General features: G+C 40.6%; 1 protein-coding gene across 3 annotated transcripts in view; it reads right to left on the bottom strand.

Annotated features, from left to right (window-relative positions):
* The window catches only part of asap2a (ArfGAP with SH3 domain, ankyrin repeat and PH domain 2a), a 61,861-nt gene that overhangs the window by 15,436 nt on the left and 27,085 nt on the right, over positions 1 to 19,340 (bottom strand). For all 3 annotated transcript variants that reach the window (XM_067615159.1, XM_067615160.1, XM_067615158.1), the window contains exons 3-11: positions 14,858 to 15,003; positions 13,453 to 13,527; positions 6,919 to 6,968; positions 3,156 to 3,285; positions 2,655 to 2,740; positions 2,485 to 2,560; positions 2,286 to 2,372; positions 855 to 958; positions 151 to 220 (exon numbers count right to left, since the gene is read on the bottom strand). In XM_067615159.1, coding sequence (XP_067471260.1) covers positions 151 to 220; positions 855 to 958; positions 2,286 to 2,372; positions 2,485 to 2,560; positions 2,655 to 2,740; positions 3,156 to 3,285; positions 6,919 to 6,968; positions 13,453 to 13,527; positions 14,858 to 15,003 — 824 coding nt within the window. The remainder of the gene's footprint in view (positions 1 to 150; positions 221 to 854; positions 959 to 2,285; positions 2,373 to 2,484; positions 2,561 to 2,654; positions 2,741 to 3,155; positions 3,286 to 6,918; positions 6,969 to 13,452; positions 13,528 to 14,857; positions 15,004 to 19,340) is intronic.

Below are 19,340 nucleotides of genomic sequence, written 5' to 3'. Positions count from 1 at the left end.
AAGACTAAATGAAGCAGTTTGTATTTTTAATCAGAACGAACTCATTGTTCCTGTCTTGTGCTCAGCTGTTTTTTTTGAGAGTACAGAGACAAAAAAAAAAAAAGCTCTCAGCTCTGAGGTGAAACCTTGGATGAGTTTTTGTTTGCTTACAGTGCCATGTGAGATGGTGAGGTATCCGTTCTTCGCTGTGCACTTTCTCTTCTGCCACACTTTCCTCAACCTGCAACACATAGAAGATAATCAGCGTGTCACATATACGCTGGCACAGTTTACTCTGAATTCACAGAGCGGACGCATTTGATAAAAGATTCATATCGTCACATGCTACAAGTGGGACTCCTCTTTATCATGCAGAAATCATGCATAACATATGCATAAGTTATGACACAGTGTATTCAGATCTATAATTAAAAATGCTGCATCGTTGGTTTAAATGATTAGTTGATTAACTGATCCATAGTAAATTAATCTCTGCAACTACTTTTAATCATTTATGTTAGTTTTCGAGCAAAAACACCAAACATTCTCTGGTTTCAGCTTCTCCAACATAAGGCTTAACTGTTTTTCTCCATTTTACATCATTGTAAACTGAAAATCTTTGGGATTTGGACTGTTGGTCAGATAAAACAAACAATTTGAAAACTGTGTGTTTTTGTGATGTTTTTGAACTAATCGGTTCAAATCTTCCCTTCACTTTCTAGTATGAAAGAATCTTATTTGAATGTATTCATTACAAATTTAAAGCTCAGTAGAGAAGAAAAACTCACTTTGACACCTGTTATGTACAGTAATCTGGTGTTTATTTCACCTACAGTACCACAGCTGATTTTTAAAGTTATTTTAAAAAAACACACCCATCACTTTTCTTGTAGAGGTACCCGCTGCGCTCAGTGCCGTGCTCCTTGTTGCCCTGCGGCTGGTGCAGGCTGTAGGTGGTGCTCTGCCGCACCTGTGAATCCTGGGAAAATAAACAGATATGCAACAGAGAAGACAAATCAGAGCTGTTCCTAAACACACACGCACACGCACACACACACACAAAAAAAAAACAAGGAGCTGCACATATGATTTGCAGATCGCCACTGCAGTCAAGTGGGAGCTACACAGGCGTTAAATGGTTTTGATTTTCACTCCGCTTCTGGGTCTCCTCTGAGAATTTCAAGGCAAGTATGGACAACAACAGGAAGATTGCTGATGTGAGTCTGTATGTTTTTGGACACATGGAGATAAGAAGATAAGAGGAGATTTTACACCTCTGAAATCAGGATCCGCATTAGCAGATGTCCAAATGTTTAGTCTGAAGTAATGTTGAGAGGCACAAAACATCTTTACAGATACTCAAGTTCAACTGCGATGTAGCTCCCACAGAAAAAAAAAAGAACAAACAAAGGCCAGGATTCTGCACAAAATGTCATTTCCTGTCTGGAAACAACATGGGAAACAGAGAGGATGACTTCTGAAGGTCGGCGTTGACGCGGCTTTAATGATTTTATTGGTGTTTGCTGTTATCAGCGGACACACACAGCCGACAGGATAATCTTGGAGGAGCAAGGTTGTCTGCAGCTTTTCTCATTGAAACGTCGTAATTAAAACAGTTCAACTGACATTAACCAAAGCACTGAAAAACTGCAATGTCATATTTAAGCAAAAACACACAGATTATCTGCCGCCATAAAAAAACAAAACAGAAAACAAACTAATGATCTAGCATGAAGCACTACAACTGAAATAACACCACAATGAAAACTGGATGCAAACAACCACAGAAAAGTTTTTTTTTTTTTTTTTTTTCAAGGAATCCACTTACTCTCCTAGACTTGTTTCACAAAAGACGGAGGCAGCGGAGGAGAGAAGAAAACAATCTTCAGGTGAGACCAGGAGCTGCTGTAGTTTGCAGCATATTCATATAATTCACTCAGCACAGGGCCAGGGTCAGTTTAAATTCAGGTCAATTCATTCAGGTGTTGTTTTGTTCTCAGCCTATTAAATACAGATTTATTTTCAGTTGAAGCACAGTGCTGTGGACCCCGACCCTGAGCGAGTCCTACATTAGTAACAACAGTGTTATATGAATGTGTGTGTGTTCATGTGTGTGCTCCCGCTGAGCTTTGAGTTGAAGGTTGAAGAGTTGTGAGGTTCAGAATTGCTTCATATCAAATATAATCTGATTTTAGTGGAGGTTTATGGAAATAAAGGATATTAAAATGTGACTGACGTGTTCATAGAAGACCTTCGGCACTCTGTGTGTGTGTGTGTGTGTGCATACGTTTGTGTTTGTGTGTTACCTCCTTCTGCTCCACCTGTAGTGCTGACTTGAGGACGTCCCGTAACTGAGTGAGCTGCTTCCTCTCCTCATCCTGCACCTGCTTTATCTGTTGTGAATGAAAGATCGAGAAATGCAAAAAAATGGAGGAACATATTTGATGTAAATCAGAGAAGTGTCAGAGTCAAGTGAGGTAAAGAAAGGTTTGCCGTCGTTCTCACCGTGTGCAGATCTGTGGCCAGTTTTTCTATGGAAGGCTTCAGGTTGTCCACAGCTTTCAAACCGTCCTGAAAGAAACTGAAGAAGACGAAGGTGATGTTTTATCTCCCAAATGTCACTTTGTTGTTCAGGTTTACTCTGAACCAAAGCACTTTAATAAAAAATGTCTTACTTGCACTGTGCATGGAAGTACTTGATGAGGTTCTGCAGCAGGTCCACCCCCTTCTTGATTTTGATCTCATTGACTTTGAGGAGATACTGTAAACATGTTGAAAACAGATCCGGTTAGACGCAGTGAGGCCCGGTTCAGTCAGAGGGAAAGGCAGCTCTCGTTATTTATCTCAAACATATACATGCCTTTCATCTCATTCACTTCAAAGTCAAAATCTTCATCTTTCAAGTAAAGCTTCATTAAAGTGAATCTTCAAAAAAGGCACAGACCACACGAACTACATACATACATACATACATACATACTAAACATACATACTAAAATGTTTTTTAGTTTTATATTCAAAAAATAACATACACACATTCTGAAATATTTGACTGTTGCCTCAATGAATGACATTTTCAGGATCTAATCTGTATCAGATATCAGAATGAAACTGTATTTTTTATCACTCGTTTTGTAGATTTTTTGAAATAAATTACAGTCATTAGTCCAACTGACCTCACACATCTGCAGCTGGAAGAATCTCCTCTCCTTCTCCATCTCTTCAGCAATTTCCGCTCCGCTAATTTCAGTCCTGATCATCCCATGCTGCCTCGCGTGCTCCTTCTTCTCCTTCTCTATCTTGGTGCTGCCAGGAAGTGACATCACAGGGGTCAAAGAGCACACCTCATCTCCATGACGGCACCACAAACACACAAAAACTGTGGTACTGTGTAAAATCAGCCCTACTGCTGCCTGGCAAATAACAGAGTGATATTGCTGGGGAAGCTCTTGGTTCCACCAATATAATACTGATAGCTGAACTTTTTGGCCTCATGATGTAGCAGTGGTATCAGTGTGTTTGTGAAGGTTCATTTCAGCAGTCAAGAATACTTTTTACTTTAAAACCAAGACGTTTCTCGGTTCAGCCAAGTGGCTTTTTTTAGATCAGTTAACAGGTGAGGTAACTTCTCCTTCCCCCGAACCATTTCCAAAATTAAGATTTCTCACTAAAATGTGTGGTTGGTGGATCAGATACACGCCAAATTCAACACCGACTCATAACACAGTTAATTCACCGTCTATCGTGTGTGTGTGATGGTATTTGATGAGTTTTTTTGGCTATTACCATAGTAACTAGGGTGAATCAGTGTAATGTAGGACACCTGAGCTTGTTGTTAAATTGGTGAAATATGCATTTAAGCATGTTAAATGTGCAATACCAATAGTTATTCAGGGATCTTAAATCTTGTAATGCTCAATTTTAACTTAGATTATTACTAATATTAATACATAATACATTACTATACTATCTGTAACAGCAAAAACATTATAATTACTGAAATGACCAAATGTGGTCATGCACTTCGGTATCGAGTGTTACTGACCAGATAAGTTTTCATTGTATGAATTAGGCTTTTCAGCCTCCCAGTGAGTGTCCCAGATTTCAGCCTGAACTGTCCCATATTAGGAAAGGCACATAATCTGGGACAATTTGGCACAAGGAACACTTTTATATTTGCCATTTCTTCTCTGAGTGTGATGTCTGCATTCTCTTTTCTGATATGATTACAAAATATCATGGGGATTTCAGAATGGTATTGGGTGCAGATATAATGTGCTGGCTTCATATCAAAATATATCGCTGAAGTGCCAATTGCTGAAATTGTCCCACATTACTCAAATTCACCCTAATCAGTTTGCTGCTTTCCGTTTATGCGCAGACATTAAGAAAAAGGTTGTTTGAAAGCGAAGTTTAGTTTGTTTATTTATATGATTTCAACACGGATTTGTTGTTCACAATGTAGCATTATAAGGGAAAAAAATAGTTTGTGTTCCCTGGATGTGTAGATAGTGAGTTTACTTTAACATCACTGACACTCTGAGGCAGATTTTTTTTAAAAAGTGTTGTTGTTTTCCGTTGTGAAAATGACAACTGAGACGGCTACATAAAACAGAAGTTATTAGACAGCAGATGTCAGACGGTGAGAATGGCTTAACTCAGCAGTCAGACTGTGTGATGTGTATCAGGTGTATTTGGTTATGTGTGGGTATTACTATGTTGGGAATGATTAAGGTTAGGTATAGGTTTCGGGCATTAAAAGTCAGGGTTAGGATCAAGGAGGGAACAAGCAAATGTATTACAGAGATTTTGATTGGTGTAGCATGCCGGCGCTGGTTCTGGTGAAACCCTTCACACACTATGTTGCCTAATAGTTAGTATTCAGTGCTGATTTTACACAAAGACCATAAATTCTGCATACAGTATCGTCCACAGGCAATCGGGAAAACACACCACACAAAAGGAGGGGAGGCACCATTCCATGCAAGAGGGCATTCTTTTCCATATGCTGTTTTTTTTCTGACAGCATATTCCCTTCAAAAAGGATGCAACAGTTTGTTCTCTCTCAGAAAGACGGGAACAGTGTGTCGGTGTCTGTGATGATTTGCCGCAGTGCGGATGAAGTTTGAGAGCTTCAGAGCTGTTCGGCTTGGTTCATGTGCATCTAAGATGAACTTCACTCCCTGATATTCAGCTCTGTTCTAAGATATCTTGGTACATTTTTAGACAACTACAAATAAACAAAAAAGGCCACTGCAAAACTCAACATTAAGAAAGGGATATCAAAGCACTGTGAGTGCATGAGCCAGCTTTTGTTATGTTATGACAGGAAATTGCAAACTTTTCTGAACATTTCTCCTCCACTGTACTGTTACTCCCTTTAAATTGTGATTCATGGTGTTACATACCTTTAAATTACTCACTTCTTACAGTTAGCTCAATTAAAATCTAGTGTTTTTCAAGAAAAGTGGTCCGTATCAACTGTTTTTTATGATAAAAACTAAACTAAATTTGGCATGTTCTCAAAGGCTGTGTTAATGTTATTTTACTGTATATACAGTGCATATTGTCTTAGACATGTTTGGAAAACCAGAAACAAAGAGACACAAGTAGTGAGTTCTGACAGCTTTAGTTTTGGTCATAAACTCACCGTTTTGTCAGTGTGAACATGCCAAATTTTACGTAATTAGGAGGACAATGTTGTCCTCTGTCAGCACATGAATCTTCAGCTCTGACAGCATTACGGCATCATCAGTGCTGCGACTAATAGAGAGACACATGTTAGCCAGGCTGGCCGCCAGCCAAGCTGACAGTTCGACTGATGATGGGGTAGAGAATCCATTAACTTTCAGTCCCATCAATCCAGGAAGTGATACACAAATGAAGATAATGGTAAAGATACTGGATTGGGGGTTTTCTACATGCATTCTGCATTCAAATTGAAGGAAAATTGACTGATTTTAGTCATTAAATTAAAGATTAAACACACATTCCTGAATAAACAGCATTCAAAGTGAGACGATCCCCAACCTGGAGACTGAAAACAGGACTCAAACTCAGGTTGGACAAAGGGAGCTGGCAAACCAGTTTCAGGCAGCAGAAAGACCAAATAATTTAATCTCTCTCTGTCTGTAAATGTGAAAATAGTCTGTTATTGTGAGAATAAACAGCAGAGAGATCAGAGATTTGATCACTCAAAAACAGAGGACCACTGAGAAAGGAGAGCAGCAGGACATGTTGGCATGTTTGGGTGATTTTTCCAATCAGGCAGAAAACAGGACTCTATTGACGGTGGACTGAGGCCATCAATAGAGTCAAATCATAAGAATAGAGTATATAGAGTGGGGCGGAGGCGGACAGTCATATAGCATCCAGTTGAACTCTTGATGTCAGTACAAAACCCGTACTGTCTAATTGAAATGTTTGGAGAGAAGATGTATTACCCTTTCAGTAAAGAATGTCCTTTGCAGCTTGTAAAATATATGAAAGTGCTATAAAAAAAAATCATGTGTTCTTTGCATGCACAATCACAATGGTGTGTCAGTGGAAATGGTTTCTCAGTGCAGAGGTGGAAAAGGTGACAGTGAGGGTCGGTTATTCACATTATTAAGGATGCGTTGACAGATAATCACAGGAGGGGGAGAGTGGTTAGTCAAGACAGTCACAAGTCAGACAGAGACAAGACACAAACTGCACATTTCAATTTAACATACTGCATCACACATGTGGCTTTAATCAGGAAAATAAGACTAGTTTGAAACCCTGAGATGATAAATCAATCTAATTATGACTATATAATCACAAGGTTTTACACACTGGGTTTAGGGTGTTGCACAATTTTTTAGCTAATGAAGTGAAAAACCACCAAACGTCTGGTTTTATTAAGGAGATTTATGCATACATACAACAGCTGTTGATTAGATATTTTAAGTGTCTTACACTTTTGTTTCGTAGTCCTTCCAGGCTTTGTCAAAAGGCTTTTTCAGATCCTGTGAAAAAACAACACAGAGAAGAAAGTTTCAGGAATATGGTGCTAAAATTACAGTTTTGGTCAAGAATGAACTTTCAATGGCAAAAAATGGCAAACATCACTAGTTCTAGCCTCACAGATGTGATAATTTGCTAATTTTTTTCACCATATTTTCACATCTTATGGACCAAATGATTGATCAAAAAATGTGCAGCCCTATAGGACTACAAATATTGCACTGAAATACACCAAATTAACAAAAAAGGGAAAACTGTGGTTAAACACTAATTAACAATGGATATAAAGCAAGAGACTGCACAGAGTAATGCAAACACACATCATCACAGCACCACGAAACACAAAGATATTCACCATCCTGACCAGTGTCAGTTCACTGATCATCACATGCTCAGAAAGGTACTTTCCTTTCTCACTCACTAATGAGCAAAGTTGCAGGTGTGCAGTTCTTCACTATGTGAATCAGTAACATGAATCATCCTCCTCACAGATGCAGAGCAGCCCACAGCTGTCTCAGCAGGGAACCGGGTGGGGTTACGGTGGAGGGTTTTTGGGAAGGCAGGAGGCACTGCGCGATTGCTTTTGGCTTTCGCAACATGATTCGTCTGGTCACATCAACGACAGGCAATGCTGATTTCTCATTGTCATTGGTGAGCTTTTAACAGCTGCATGGACAAAACGCTTGATTAAACAACATCCCTACTGCTGCGGTGCTGATTAAACAGTGATTAGGACAAACAAAAGCAGACGTTACTGGGTGCAATTGACTGTGTCATTCCCTAAAAAAGACAATTCAACAGAATTAATTGTTGCCTGTTACCGGAACAGGGGTGCAACAAATCTGCTCTACAGCATGTAACAATAATGAACCCTTTATAATTTAACACCAAAAAATGTAGTAAGAACCTGCTGAATCACAACGCTGATGTGAGGTTTTTATCCAAAGAAAACTAAACCAATCCTAACATTTAAGCATTAAACACTTAGGGCAGCACTACTATCTGGCTTACTGTCCATTTCTGTACAAAAATGTGAAAAGCAAACATAATTTTGTTCGGTTGGATGGACAGCTTATGGCTATAGTGCCATTGTTAGAGCAGCAGAGAGGATTTTGATCCTGCTGTTGACCTCCACTTCAGCAGCAGAGGAGTGGCAGACTCAACCTGTCAGCCAACAGGATCAGGGTCTGGTTCACTGGGCCAAGTCAAGGAGCACTCAGCCATTCACTCAACCAGCTCGAGGGCAGAAACCACCAGAGGGAAGAGCGCATAAAAGACCATAAAAATACAAAGAAAAGCTGAAAACCAAAGTGAAAAAACAGGCTTGTGAGGAAAACAGCCAGAGAGAGAGAGAGAGAGAGAGAGGACGAAGCGGCTGACAGAGACGGCAAAGAGCGTACTACAGGTCAAAAGAGAGCCAGAAAGAAAAGAGAGGCTAAGCGGAAGGAAATGTCAGAACCAGAGAGAGGAGAAAAAAAATTGTAACAATGGCTAAAAATACCAGACACAGGCATCGCTGGGCAGGGAAGGGCAGAGCAGAATAGGCTAAGACACAGGGCAAAATACTCCCTCAGAGAGAAGTGAGCTCTTAGCGCCCTGGTTCCCTTTCTGGCTGATTCTAAAAGGACAGAGGAGGAATGTCATGCCCTTGGCAACGGCCCCCATTGGCAAACTTATCACCTCCTACTACCTACTACCACGAATGTCCGAGAATAGCAGCTCCTCTTACACATTCCTCAAACCTTTTCCCACCGTCGTGCAACCAGGTCAGCAGCAACGAAGTGTGGTTTAGTAGAACCGGTGCAGGTTTGAGTGTACTTAAAGGGTCAGTTTACTAAAATTAGAAGAAAATGTGTTCCCTCTTTAACTCTAGTGGTACCTGGTCATGAAGATAGCTTTGGTTTTATTTGCCCAGTTTTCAAGATATCCCTCTGCTTCCACCCCAGTGCATTGGAGGTGAATAGTTTTTTTTGGTTCTCACAGCTTTGAAAACTTTGAAAGATTCAACAACGAAAATCTGTTTCCAGAAAAAATGTCCCTGTTATTTTGGGATCAGACCACACAACATTTTTGTTTTTCCAGATGGTCATTGTGTTAATAAGGCAAACATAGAGGCATAAATTCTTGCCATGACATACTGTAGATAGTAGACTCCACTTTGGACCTTATCCAGTTCAAGCAACAACTACCACAGCTTGAGGCTAAAGCCAATGTGGAAGTACCTTAAAGTGCAATTTCACCTACAACGGCTAGATGCTGGCTCGAAAAAACTCCCATTCAAAAAGCATCAAGTTTTCTCTAAAAATGGTAAGCCCATCATTTTTTCAATGAGTCATTGTGATCTCAATTGCTAAATTCTTGCCAAGGACTGACTTCACTGTTCCACCGCCAACAACTTCCTCTTTTGCTTCACCAAATTCACAACTGAGAGGAGCGCTCTGTGCTTCTACTGTAGGGGTCAAAGTCACAGAACAAGCTGTAAAAGTTGTCAAACTAGGCAGGAGAAGGCAATGTGATGTTATGAGGTGTCTCAAACGCTGCATCAGTATTCTGCTACTGCACCGGATAAAACAAGCAAAAGACGCACCAGACACTTGTTTCTGTTCCCTGACGCCCACAAATCTGCCGGATTGGACTGATGTAGTCTGATCTCTGCTTTACTCTGAGTAATCAACAGTACACAGGGAATATTTCTTTTGTAGAAAGTCCATTGTATTTGGTGTGTCAAAAAACTCAGAGACATATATCTCAGCACTTGGACAAATTAAACCAAAACTATCTGTAAGAGAAAGTGAGAAAATATGCTTTTGATAATTTAATCTTCTCCTAAGGCTGTTTGTTAATCTTTGGTTCAATTACTGTTCAAACTACTGATGCTGCTGATATTCTAGGTGATAACAGAGTATGAAATATGCAAACTAATGAGAAAAACCTGTGATCAGTGGACAGGGATCTGCTCTTATCTAAAAATCTCTAACAGGAAGCATGAGTGGGCGGTTCGGGTGTTCACGACCCACTGAACCACAATGAGGCGAGGCGCAGCTGGACTCGTATGGCTCAGTCCGAAGGCATTAGACCACAGACCCCCCCCCCCTCGCCACTCCCCTTCCTTACGCAAACACAGTCGATTCTACAGCATCCATCCAGACACTGTGATTGAATAGTGATAAGCTGATACGACTCATGGCGGGTTAGAAACACAGGAGGTGCTCGCTGGTCAATGAGCAGAGGATGAGAGGGTCGGCTGCAGGCGTGATATCATTGCTGGCTTCCACTCTGAAAATCCGCTGTTAGCAGAACGGTCTTGTGGACTCATCACTTTCCATTTTCCACTGACTGGGAGTGTGTGTGTGTGTGTGTGTGAGTGTTTATCTTTAGCAATAAAACTACTGACCCATCCTCAGCCATTTTTGCTAGTAGTGCAGTGACTGCGTTGTACTATTTCAGTTAAGAGAAAGACATTTTACTCTAATGTCCCAAATGCATTGCCTTCCTGTATCCTTCTATTCATAAACTATACAGGAAGTATGGAAATTAAAAGGCAGTAACCTAAAAACGACAAGGTCATTGATTTTTTTTACACATGAAATCCCATTTGCCCTGTGTGGTGAAATGGCCATGGATGTAGATGAGGTGGAAAATTGATGGTTTTTAGCTGAGTAACAGCGGTGACAGGTTGCTAGGTAGTAGCCCTCTAATCACAGAGCCATTAGCGGCTGCCTCCCTCGGGGTTTAGTTCAACGCGCTCGTTGCCAAAGACAGCACTGGCAGAATATTAACAAGCTTTGGGGGAACGACGGCTACCAGAAAGCCATTAAGTCCTCAGTTAAATCAGATGAAAAGACTGGTGACTATTAAAGCAGACACACAGATGCATTAATTGTGGAGCATTTTAAGATACAAGACTGCATTTTTTTTAATCCACAATGAATGAAAATTAGGAATTACATTTTGTAGGGTTATTTCATACATGCACCAGCTACACATTTTCAGTGAGATGTTACTTTTCACACCCCTGAAAACAGTTTTCCTCTTCCTCTTTTAGGGCATCCATATCAACCCATTACATCATCTCACTCCCCCTGCAGTCTAAACAGCCTGTCATGCGGGTCTGGATTTCTTCCTGCTTCCCCCTGTGCTCCCAGGTACTTCCCCTGGGAGAGAACAGGAGTGAAGGAGCAGGATAATGACAGAGGAAGAAGATGATGATGAAGGGGAGGGGAGGGATGAGGGAAAGGCCTTGGGCTGTGGAGGTGAGCAACAGGTTGGATTGAGGGTAAAGCCGCCAACAAAGACAAGAACTAATCCATCATTTCACTTATTTTTCCAGCTACTCCAAGTTTTCTTTTCTTGACACTGAGGGCTTCATTTCTGGGGTTTGCTTGTATTACAACAGCGATGATATTTCTGTGTGTGTGTAAATGTGTGTGTGTGTGTCTAGAGGTAAGAAATAACCGGCAGCTCATTTGCCCCATGTCATTGGGGTAATGAGAATCATCCGAGGGCTAATGAGTAATAAGTGGGTAAGCATTACAGATGTGACTGGCTGCCACTGACGAGCTGGAGAGTGAGGGGGGTGGGCGACATGGGGACAGAGTGACAGAGACGGGGGGGAAAGGAAAGAGGGGGAGAGAGATAGAAGTGGAGTTAAGAGAGAGACAAGAAGACAAGAAGGAAATCATGGAAGAGAAAAGCAGATGGAGGCTGAAAAGAAAACATTGCACTTAAGAGACGTACAAAAGAGCAAGAGAAGAGAAAGGACGAGAGGGGACAAACAGTTCAGAGGTCTAGACAAAGCCAAGTTGCTCAGGGTAATGGGGACGACTGGCGTTTCTATGGTTACCACCCTCATTACAGAGCTGGCTTAATCGCATCATACCTTGGTGGCGACCACAGCCAATCATGAGCCTGGAGAGTGAAAGGTCACAGGCCGCCGTGGACAGTAACGAGCTCTGATTGCATTAAAGAGCTGCAGAGACTGTTAACGAGTAACTGTCTGGGTTCAGTCCGGCTGGTGGACGCACATGGCTGACTAGCTAATAGGTTGTATCGCTACATGGAGGGTAGGGCACAAAACTGTTTTTGGCACTGACCAAAAAGTGCCCGTAACACAGAGTATTAAAAAGTAGCGGCAGATTTTAATATTGTTAACTAATTCTCTGATCAGATACTTACTGATTTACATTAAAAATTGCAAGTTTTAGATTGTTTTATTTTGTAAAAGTTGTTGTATGCCTGATTATGTTCAGACAAAATTTAACATTAGAGACTTTGGCTCCTTTTTTTAAAAGATAAAAAAGGGTTTTGTTGAAAAATGTGTAAGTATTACCAATACCAAAATACCAAAACTGGATATTGTGTTGACACTAGTATAAAAAAAAGTCAAACATCACCCATAAAGTCTTTCAAAGCTAATTCAGCTTTGGGTATGGTTTAAATAAGGGCAACAGGTTTCGGGGAGTCTGACTTGTTGGTGAACTTACTAATCAATTGATTAGATCATAGAGTACAAAATCATGTAAAAGTCAGTGACAGATTGTTTTCCATTATGCTCCATACAAACACAAATGCATTCTGTTGAGTGATCGCAGGCTCCACGCTCACACTTGAGCATACATTACGTTGAATGATTATAACCTTCATACTGACAGTTCTGCAGAGCTTCCATCATGCTGAGTTATTGCAGGCGTCACGCTAACACTCACTGGTAAGTGAGAGGTGAAGTTTGTGGTTTTTATTTTCCGGATTCTTAAATGAACTCAAATGAAGCCAGAAATATTCTAACTACTATGTCAACTATCTAGTTTCTAATCAACCCCACTTTGGCTTTTTAAAGGAAACAAAGGAAACTGGCTTCAGGTAGATCAAAGCAGTGTGTCATTAACCTTGTCAGAGCGACAGCAGGGCTTCAACAATGGCAACTGGTTACTTCAAACCACTTTAAACCAGCTGGGTGTCAGAAGATGTTTGGCCTCTTGTTACTCCTTCTGAGGCTTTTAGACTCGTAGCGGTTCCCAGAAAAGATAAAGCCTCGTCCTAGATGAGCCTGTTTTTCAATAAATATTTCAAATGAATTATATCCTTAGTGTGGGACAAGGCTTAATCCCTGCCAGGAAACAAGGCTTGGTTTTGTCTTTATCATTAGTTGGGTTTTTGTGTTAATTAAACCAGATCCCTCATATAATAAAATGCTCTACCAGAATGATCAGAAAATTGCTGATTATTATTTAACTACAGAATATAACTCTCGTCTTTTACTGCATGCACCATGGTGTCTGCTGTAATATTAGTGAATAAATGATCTACTAATGACACATGGATGATTCAGCGCTTGCATCAGTTAAATTAGGATATGGTCCACTCTTTTCCTTGCTGTAGTTCTGTAAGGTCACTGATGATTGAACGCTCAGCCCTGTTCATCTACACATGCAACACTTCTGTTTAGCTATAAAGTGACAAAAGATCATACTGTTTTTGTTGCCTTACCCCTTTGACTCCTTTCAGGTCTCCTTTCAGCAAGCTGTCCAGGGGAAAGGTGATGATGTTGTTCATGTTTTGGAACTGGAAAAGGTTGAGAAGAGAGACACATCAGTGTTGAAAGGTTACGTTAGAGGATTTAAACCTGCTGGAGACTGAAAGTCAGGGGCGCCTGACACCTTTGAGATGTAATCCTTTCAGTGTCTGGGGGGTTGTTTTTGTGTGTGTGTGTGTGTGTGTGTGTGTGTGTGTGCAGTGTCTTAAAGGGAAAAGGAGATAAACCAGGTAAAAATGACCAACAATATTATAAAAACTAAACTGGAAAAAACTTTCCAGGTATTATGGGAGAGGATGAAAGAGAGAGGATATGAGAGGATGAGAGAGCAATGCCACCTTAAGATAAAGTAATGCCATAATAATATTATTAAAGTGGCAATCATTTTTCTTCATTATTTCAAACAGCGATAGAGGGCTGCCAACCGAATTGAGAACACACCGACGTCAAACCAATTAATGACAAGTAGCCCGCGTAGGTGATGACGACAGGAAGTAGGTATGTCATGTAAAGTTCTTAAGTGCATTCGCATAATTGCAATTTGACACCAAAACTATACAGATCAAATGTACACAATATACCAAAAACATGAACCTTGTCTCAGACTTCCGGGTGTGAAAAGGCCCTAAATGTTTGCACCGTCACCACCATTTCCATCAACTTTTAATCTGCTGAGAGCAAAGATATCTATGGAATTTAATAGGTACAAAAGTACAAAATTATCCATTATGTGAACAATACTTCTCCTGTTTATAAGTTACTGTGAAGGCCGGCCACTGTGTGTAACGTTGCATATGTAATCTAGCAAGCCAGAGCTTGCTAAAGTTTTTAGAGATTACATCTTGACATCTAGGCCAGGCAGCAGCTCATATTTCTTTAATATAAGTTGTTGAGGTAATGCTAATACCAAATCTCAAGCTCCTGGTCTCAGTGAGAGTCCAGGGGGAGCGACAGACCTCACATGATGGTGTCAAATTTTTTTAATAAAGCTTTGGACTCCATACAAAATCTGGCTTTAGCAGAGGGGGATCGGGCTGATTTAGATCCAGAAGATACTGTATTTGGTGTTGCAGTGGCTCTTTGGCCGTCTCAATGGAAAACTAGAGCTACCTCCTGAGGGCTTTAAGTTCCAGCTGCACTTGGTGTGTGTGTGTGTGTGTGTGTGTGTGTGTGTGTGTGTGTGTATTAGAGAACACACACAGTGACTCAAGGGGATACAGACAATTAGGGACGGGATGGAAATCTTTCTTTGTCCCAGAGGATTTTACCCTCCCAAACTGCATCCACTCCTCCGACCCTCACACACACACACACACACACACACACACACACAGATATATATACACAGCGTAAACTCACCAGGTTTTTGAAGAGTGCAGTGAGCTCCTTGGTGAAGACGGAGAACTTGAGGAAAGCTGAGCCCAAGTCAGGATCATCTCTGTATACGCAGTTTTCTCCAAATTTCTCCAGGGCCTGTGTGTACTGCTCCTCGTTCTCCACGTGAGCTGGAAAACACACACACACACACACAAACAAAAGGTCAGCATTGACAGGTACTGGGAATCAAATCAAGATCTTTCACTCTCTGATAGTTACAAGTCAAAAATCAATCTCTGGGTATTAATAATGTATGGTAGCCTTTCAGTGAACAAAGATCCACTTTTCTAGCAGTTCAATCCTTCAATTACAGTTCAGGGTTTTCCCCAGGATATTGTTTAGCGGAGGCAGTAAGCATATCCCACCGCTGATTGGGCTGTTTGTCTCTAACATTGCAACGTGCTGCTCTTTATATTTTATGAAGCAAACGTACAAGCTCATCAATCAGTCAACCAATCACCTGCAGAGTTGAATCAGATCAGTTGTCAACCTGTTATCAATGTAGTGCCACACTCATTTTTGCTTATATTATATTTTACAAAAGTATAATAATTTCCTCCGACGTCGTTTATTTCAGGTGAGGAAGTGTTAGGTGAACTGGCATTACTGAACGGAGCTGAAACAATGAAGTCCATTAATTATTTAGGGATCAACAGAAAATTAATCTGCCACAATTTTGGTAATTAATTAATCACTGAGTTGGTTTATCGAGCAACATTCTCTCTTCTCTCTGTTTTACATGATAAATTGAACATCTCCGGGTTTCAGACTGTTGGTTGAACAAAACAAGCAATTTAAGGATGTCAACTTGGACTCTGGGAAGTGGTGATGGACATGTTCAATTATTTTCTGGCATTTTACAGACTAAACGATTTTTAAAAATTGGAAAATAAGATAAAGATAATGCAAATAAATTTTAGTTGTCCCACTACACACATACACGTCTGACAATACAAGGAGAAACATGCAAATGTAAAGAGAGAGGAAGATGTGGTGGTGACATTTTTTGAAATCTATTTACTTTTATCCATAGTTTTTCCATTAGCTCCATTAGTACTTCCCCACACTCAATTGTAAATTGCTTTTTGATTTTGCTTTCCGCTTAAGCGAAAAAACTCCACCAGGGTTAAGAGGATATTTTGATCTGTGGTTTGAATAAGATTTTACTGAGAGAGATCATAACGGCACTCAGAGTGAGTCAGAGAGGAGGGGCTAAAAAGAGAAAAATACACCAGCATGGCTTCCCAAACAAAAACATACTCCCAGTCAGTCACCAGCCAAAGAGAAATTCATAAACAAGCCGCAACCAAAGTCTCACAGCGTGTCTAAAGTCCACCTAATCTACCACGAGGTTAGGCCTAGATGATTCCACTTAATACACTTCACGCCAGACTAGGCAGCTGATAATAGCTAATGCCACTGGGACAGCAGTGGAGCGAGAGATGGAGCACAGGGGACTGTTGCTATGACGACACTCACCGAGAGACGTGACAGAGGGGTGGGGTGGGAGGTGGGGTGGGGTGTGGGGGGTTGTGAGGTGCGTGGTGGGGGCATGAAGAAGGGACCGCTACAAGGAAAGAAAGAGGAGGGGCGTGTAAAAAACATGAAGGTGAGCGCTAAAAACACACCTGCTGCCACATCATGACTCAGCTTTTTATATGCCAAACACACATACACACACACACACACACACACACACACACACACAGATAAATTAAGAGCAGCCAGACACTGCTCATAGATGTGGCAGGTTTATAGATGGAGCTGGATAAGCTCATGTCTCGGCCGCAGAGATATCAATCATGTTATTAAAAGGGGAAAGCTGAAAGCCTCTGAGTCACTACATGCAGACCTCCTCACATCAGACAAATCAAATTTAAACCAAAAAATATCAACTGATGCAATAGGTGAGCTGGGTTGATAATCCCCCTATGAGACTTTGGGCACAAGTGGCAAAATGAGAGGGTTAAACAGATTCTAGTATAAAGCACCTGAGATGGTAGTTTGCTGTTGTGTTTGTTTTTTTTTAAACCACATCAAGAGAAAATCAAGCCCACATATCTAAGATGAATTATGCCCCATTTACATTCTCTAAAGAGATATCATCACCCGACATTTCTAAACAAGACTACAAGTCTGCAGCCACACTTGCAGCTCTGTGAGAGTTTTTTTTTAGGCAGGAGCTTTGAGCTAAATGCTACCTTCAGCATGCTAACATGCTCGGAATGACAGTGCTAATGGTAATGTTTAGTAGGTATAGCATTTACCATGTTTACCATCTTAATGCATGCTAACATTTGCTAAGAAGCACTAAACACAAAGTATAGCTGAAGCTAATGGAAATGTGCTTAGTTCTGCAGGTATTTGGTCATAAACCAAAGTGTTGGACCAAAGTGGTGGACTGTCCAACAGACCGACATCACCATCCTTACAGCTGTTAGCATGGCTAAAAAGGATATGATGCCCTTCATACAGCTGTTCTGTGTCAATATTTGTTTTTAAAAGAAGTAGCATACTTTCCAAATATTGGATCCAAAACATTTCTGATTAAATTTGTGATCATTCACCAGATATTTGACTGTTAGACATTCAATATGGTTGGTGACATTTGAGGATACAGAAAAGTTTCACCCACAAAACAGCACAAATAATGCGCAAAAAAAACCCAACATCATTATTAATTCAGTTGCAAGCAACAAAATTTGTTATAAACGGATAACAAAACATGTCAATCACTGTCATGTGTCAGACACATTCACCCCTACCACACATCCGCAGACTACTGTTTACACATCAGCTCCAGCTGTTTGGATGTGGCTCTGCCAGGCGCTGAGCCAACAGGGCGGTGGCATGCTGTTGTTTTTGAAGTGGCACATGAGAGCACTCAGCTCAGCTATTCAACGCCGACAAACAGCACAAAACCCCCTGGGCTGCTTACTGAGTACAGTATTTGTTGTAACATGACCTAAACACATCACACATGCAGACTACAGCGCAGAGGAGTGCTTCAACCTCAAAGGGCCGCATGTCACACAGAGCTGGTTTATAAGCAACGTGGCAGAGAAAGGAACCAGAAGAAGTCACACATACATTAAGCTGGAGTTCAGTGGCTTACTTGAAGCCACGTCAGTTCCTATTTTCAACGTTATATTGTCTATTGTTAACACTAATTTACTAAAAACTATTTTAGCAAGTTGATGCTGAAGCAATGTGTTTATAAATTCACGGTGCCCTAAAAGGAGGAAAATATAAATGAAGTCTTGGTTGAAGTGAAATCATTTTTATTTTATTTGAAATGACCTTGATCTGGAAAACTTTTCACCTGAACCATGTTTTTCAAATGTTACTTGCATAATCTACATGTTTGATCCTGTTGACCCTCTCAGTCTGTCAGCTTTTTAATAAAGGACTAATTAAGACTTTCATTAGAATCAGAGTTTGCTAATCAATTGCTGCTTCAATTAAAGGTTTTGGGGGTTTTAGTGCAACTTTGTAGACACCCGGCAGTCCTGATGGATGCCAAATGTCAGCTCACAACAGAGCTATACTATCAAAAGAAACTGAAGAACTCTGAAGATGAACTGACAAACGTATTAGTATGTTAAAGGGATTGTTTGATTTTTTTTGGTAAAAACGCTTATTCCCTTTCTTGTTGAGTTATATGAGAAGATCAATACCACTCTCATGTCAGCACACTGAATATGAGACTAAAGCCAGCTGCCAGTTAGCTTAGCTTAGCATAAATACCGGGAACAGGGGGAAACCACTAGCCTAGATCTGTCCAAAAGTGACAAAAACTGATCAACTAGCACCTCTAAAGCTCACTAATAAACACATTTTATCACATTTCTTAAATCAGTATGAGTAGTGAAAACGTCAATGTGTGGTTTTACACCGGATTATGTGTAAGACTATTTCTTAGCTCAGAGCAGTGACTCCCTTGAGTCTCACAGTCACCGTAAAGTTGCCAGGCAACCAGCGAAGACTTCATGAAGTTACTGGAAGACTGTCATTTTATTCCTTAATATTGCTTAATTGTAGAATTACTCCTTAATGCCTCATCAGACTTATAAAGATATAGGTCATTTTGCGAAATAGAAGTCACTAACACTCCTCAATTAACTCAAGCATATTCCTTAGCTGCAATTTCTTTTGACTGCCAGTGTATATTTTTCTCTCTTTTCCCACATCTATGACTCATGAAAAAGCAGTGTGATCTGTTCAAAGCTGAACAGGCAAAACAAGATATAGTTTCAGGTTCAGAAAAGAATCTGAAAGTAGTGTGTGTGTGTGTGTGTGTGTGTGTGTGTGTGTGTGTGTGTGTGTGTGTGTGTGTGTGTGTGTGTGTGTGTGTGTGGGTGTGGGTAAATGAGTCAGTGAGTGAGTGAAGAGCTCCTGTTGCTTGACCCGAGGAAACAATGATCTTGTGTTTACAGGAGGACAGAGGCCATATAACACTGTTGAA

Source organism: Thunnus thynnus, chromosome 16, assembly GCF_963924715.1.
Source record: "Thunnus thynnus chromosome 16, fThuThy2.1, whole genome shotgun sequence".
In the NCBI taxonomy this organism is placed as follows: domain Eukaryota; kingdom Metazoa; phylum Chordata; class Actinopteri; order Scombriformes; family Scombridae; genus Thunnus; species Thunnus thynnus.
Note: the sequence above shows the minus strand (reverse complement) of the source record. Positions and strands in the feature narration are given on the sequence as shown.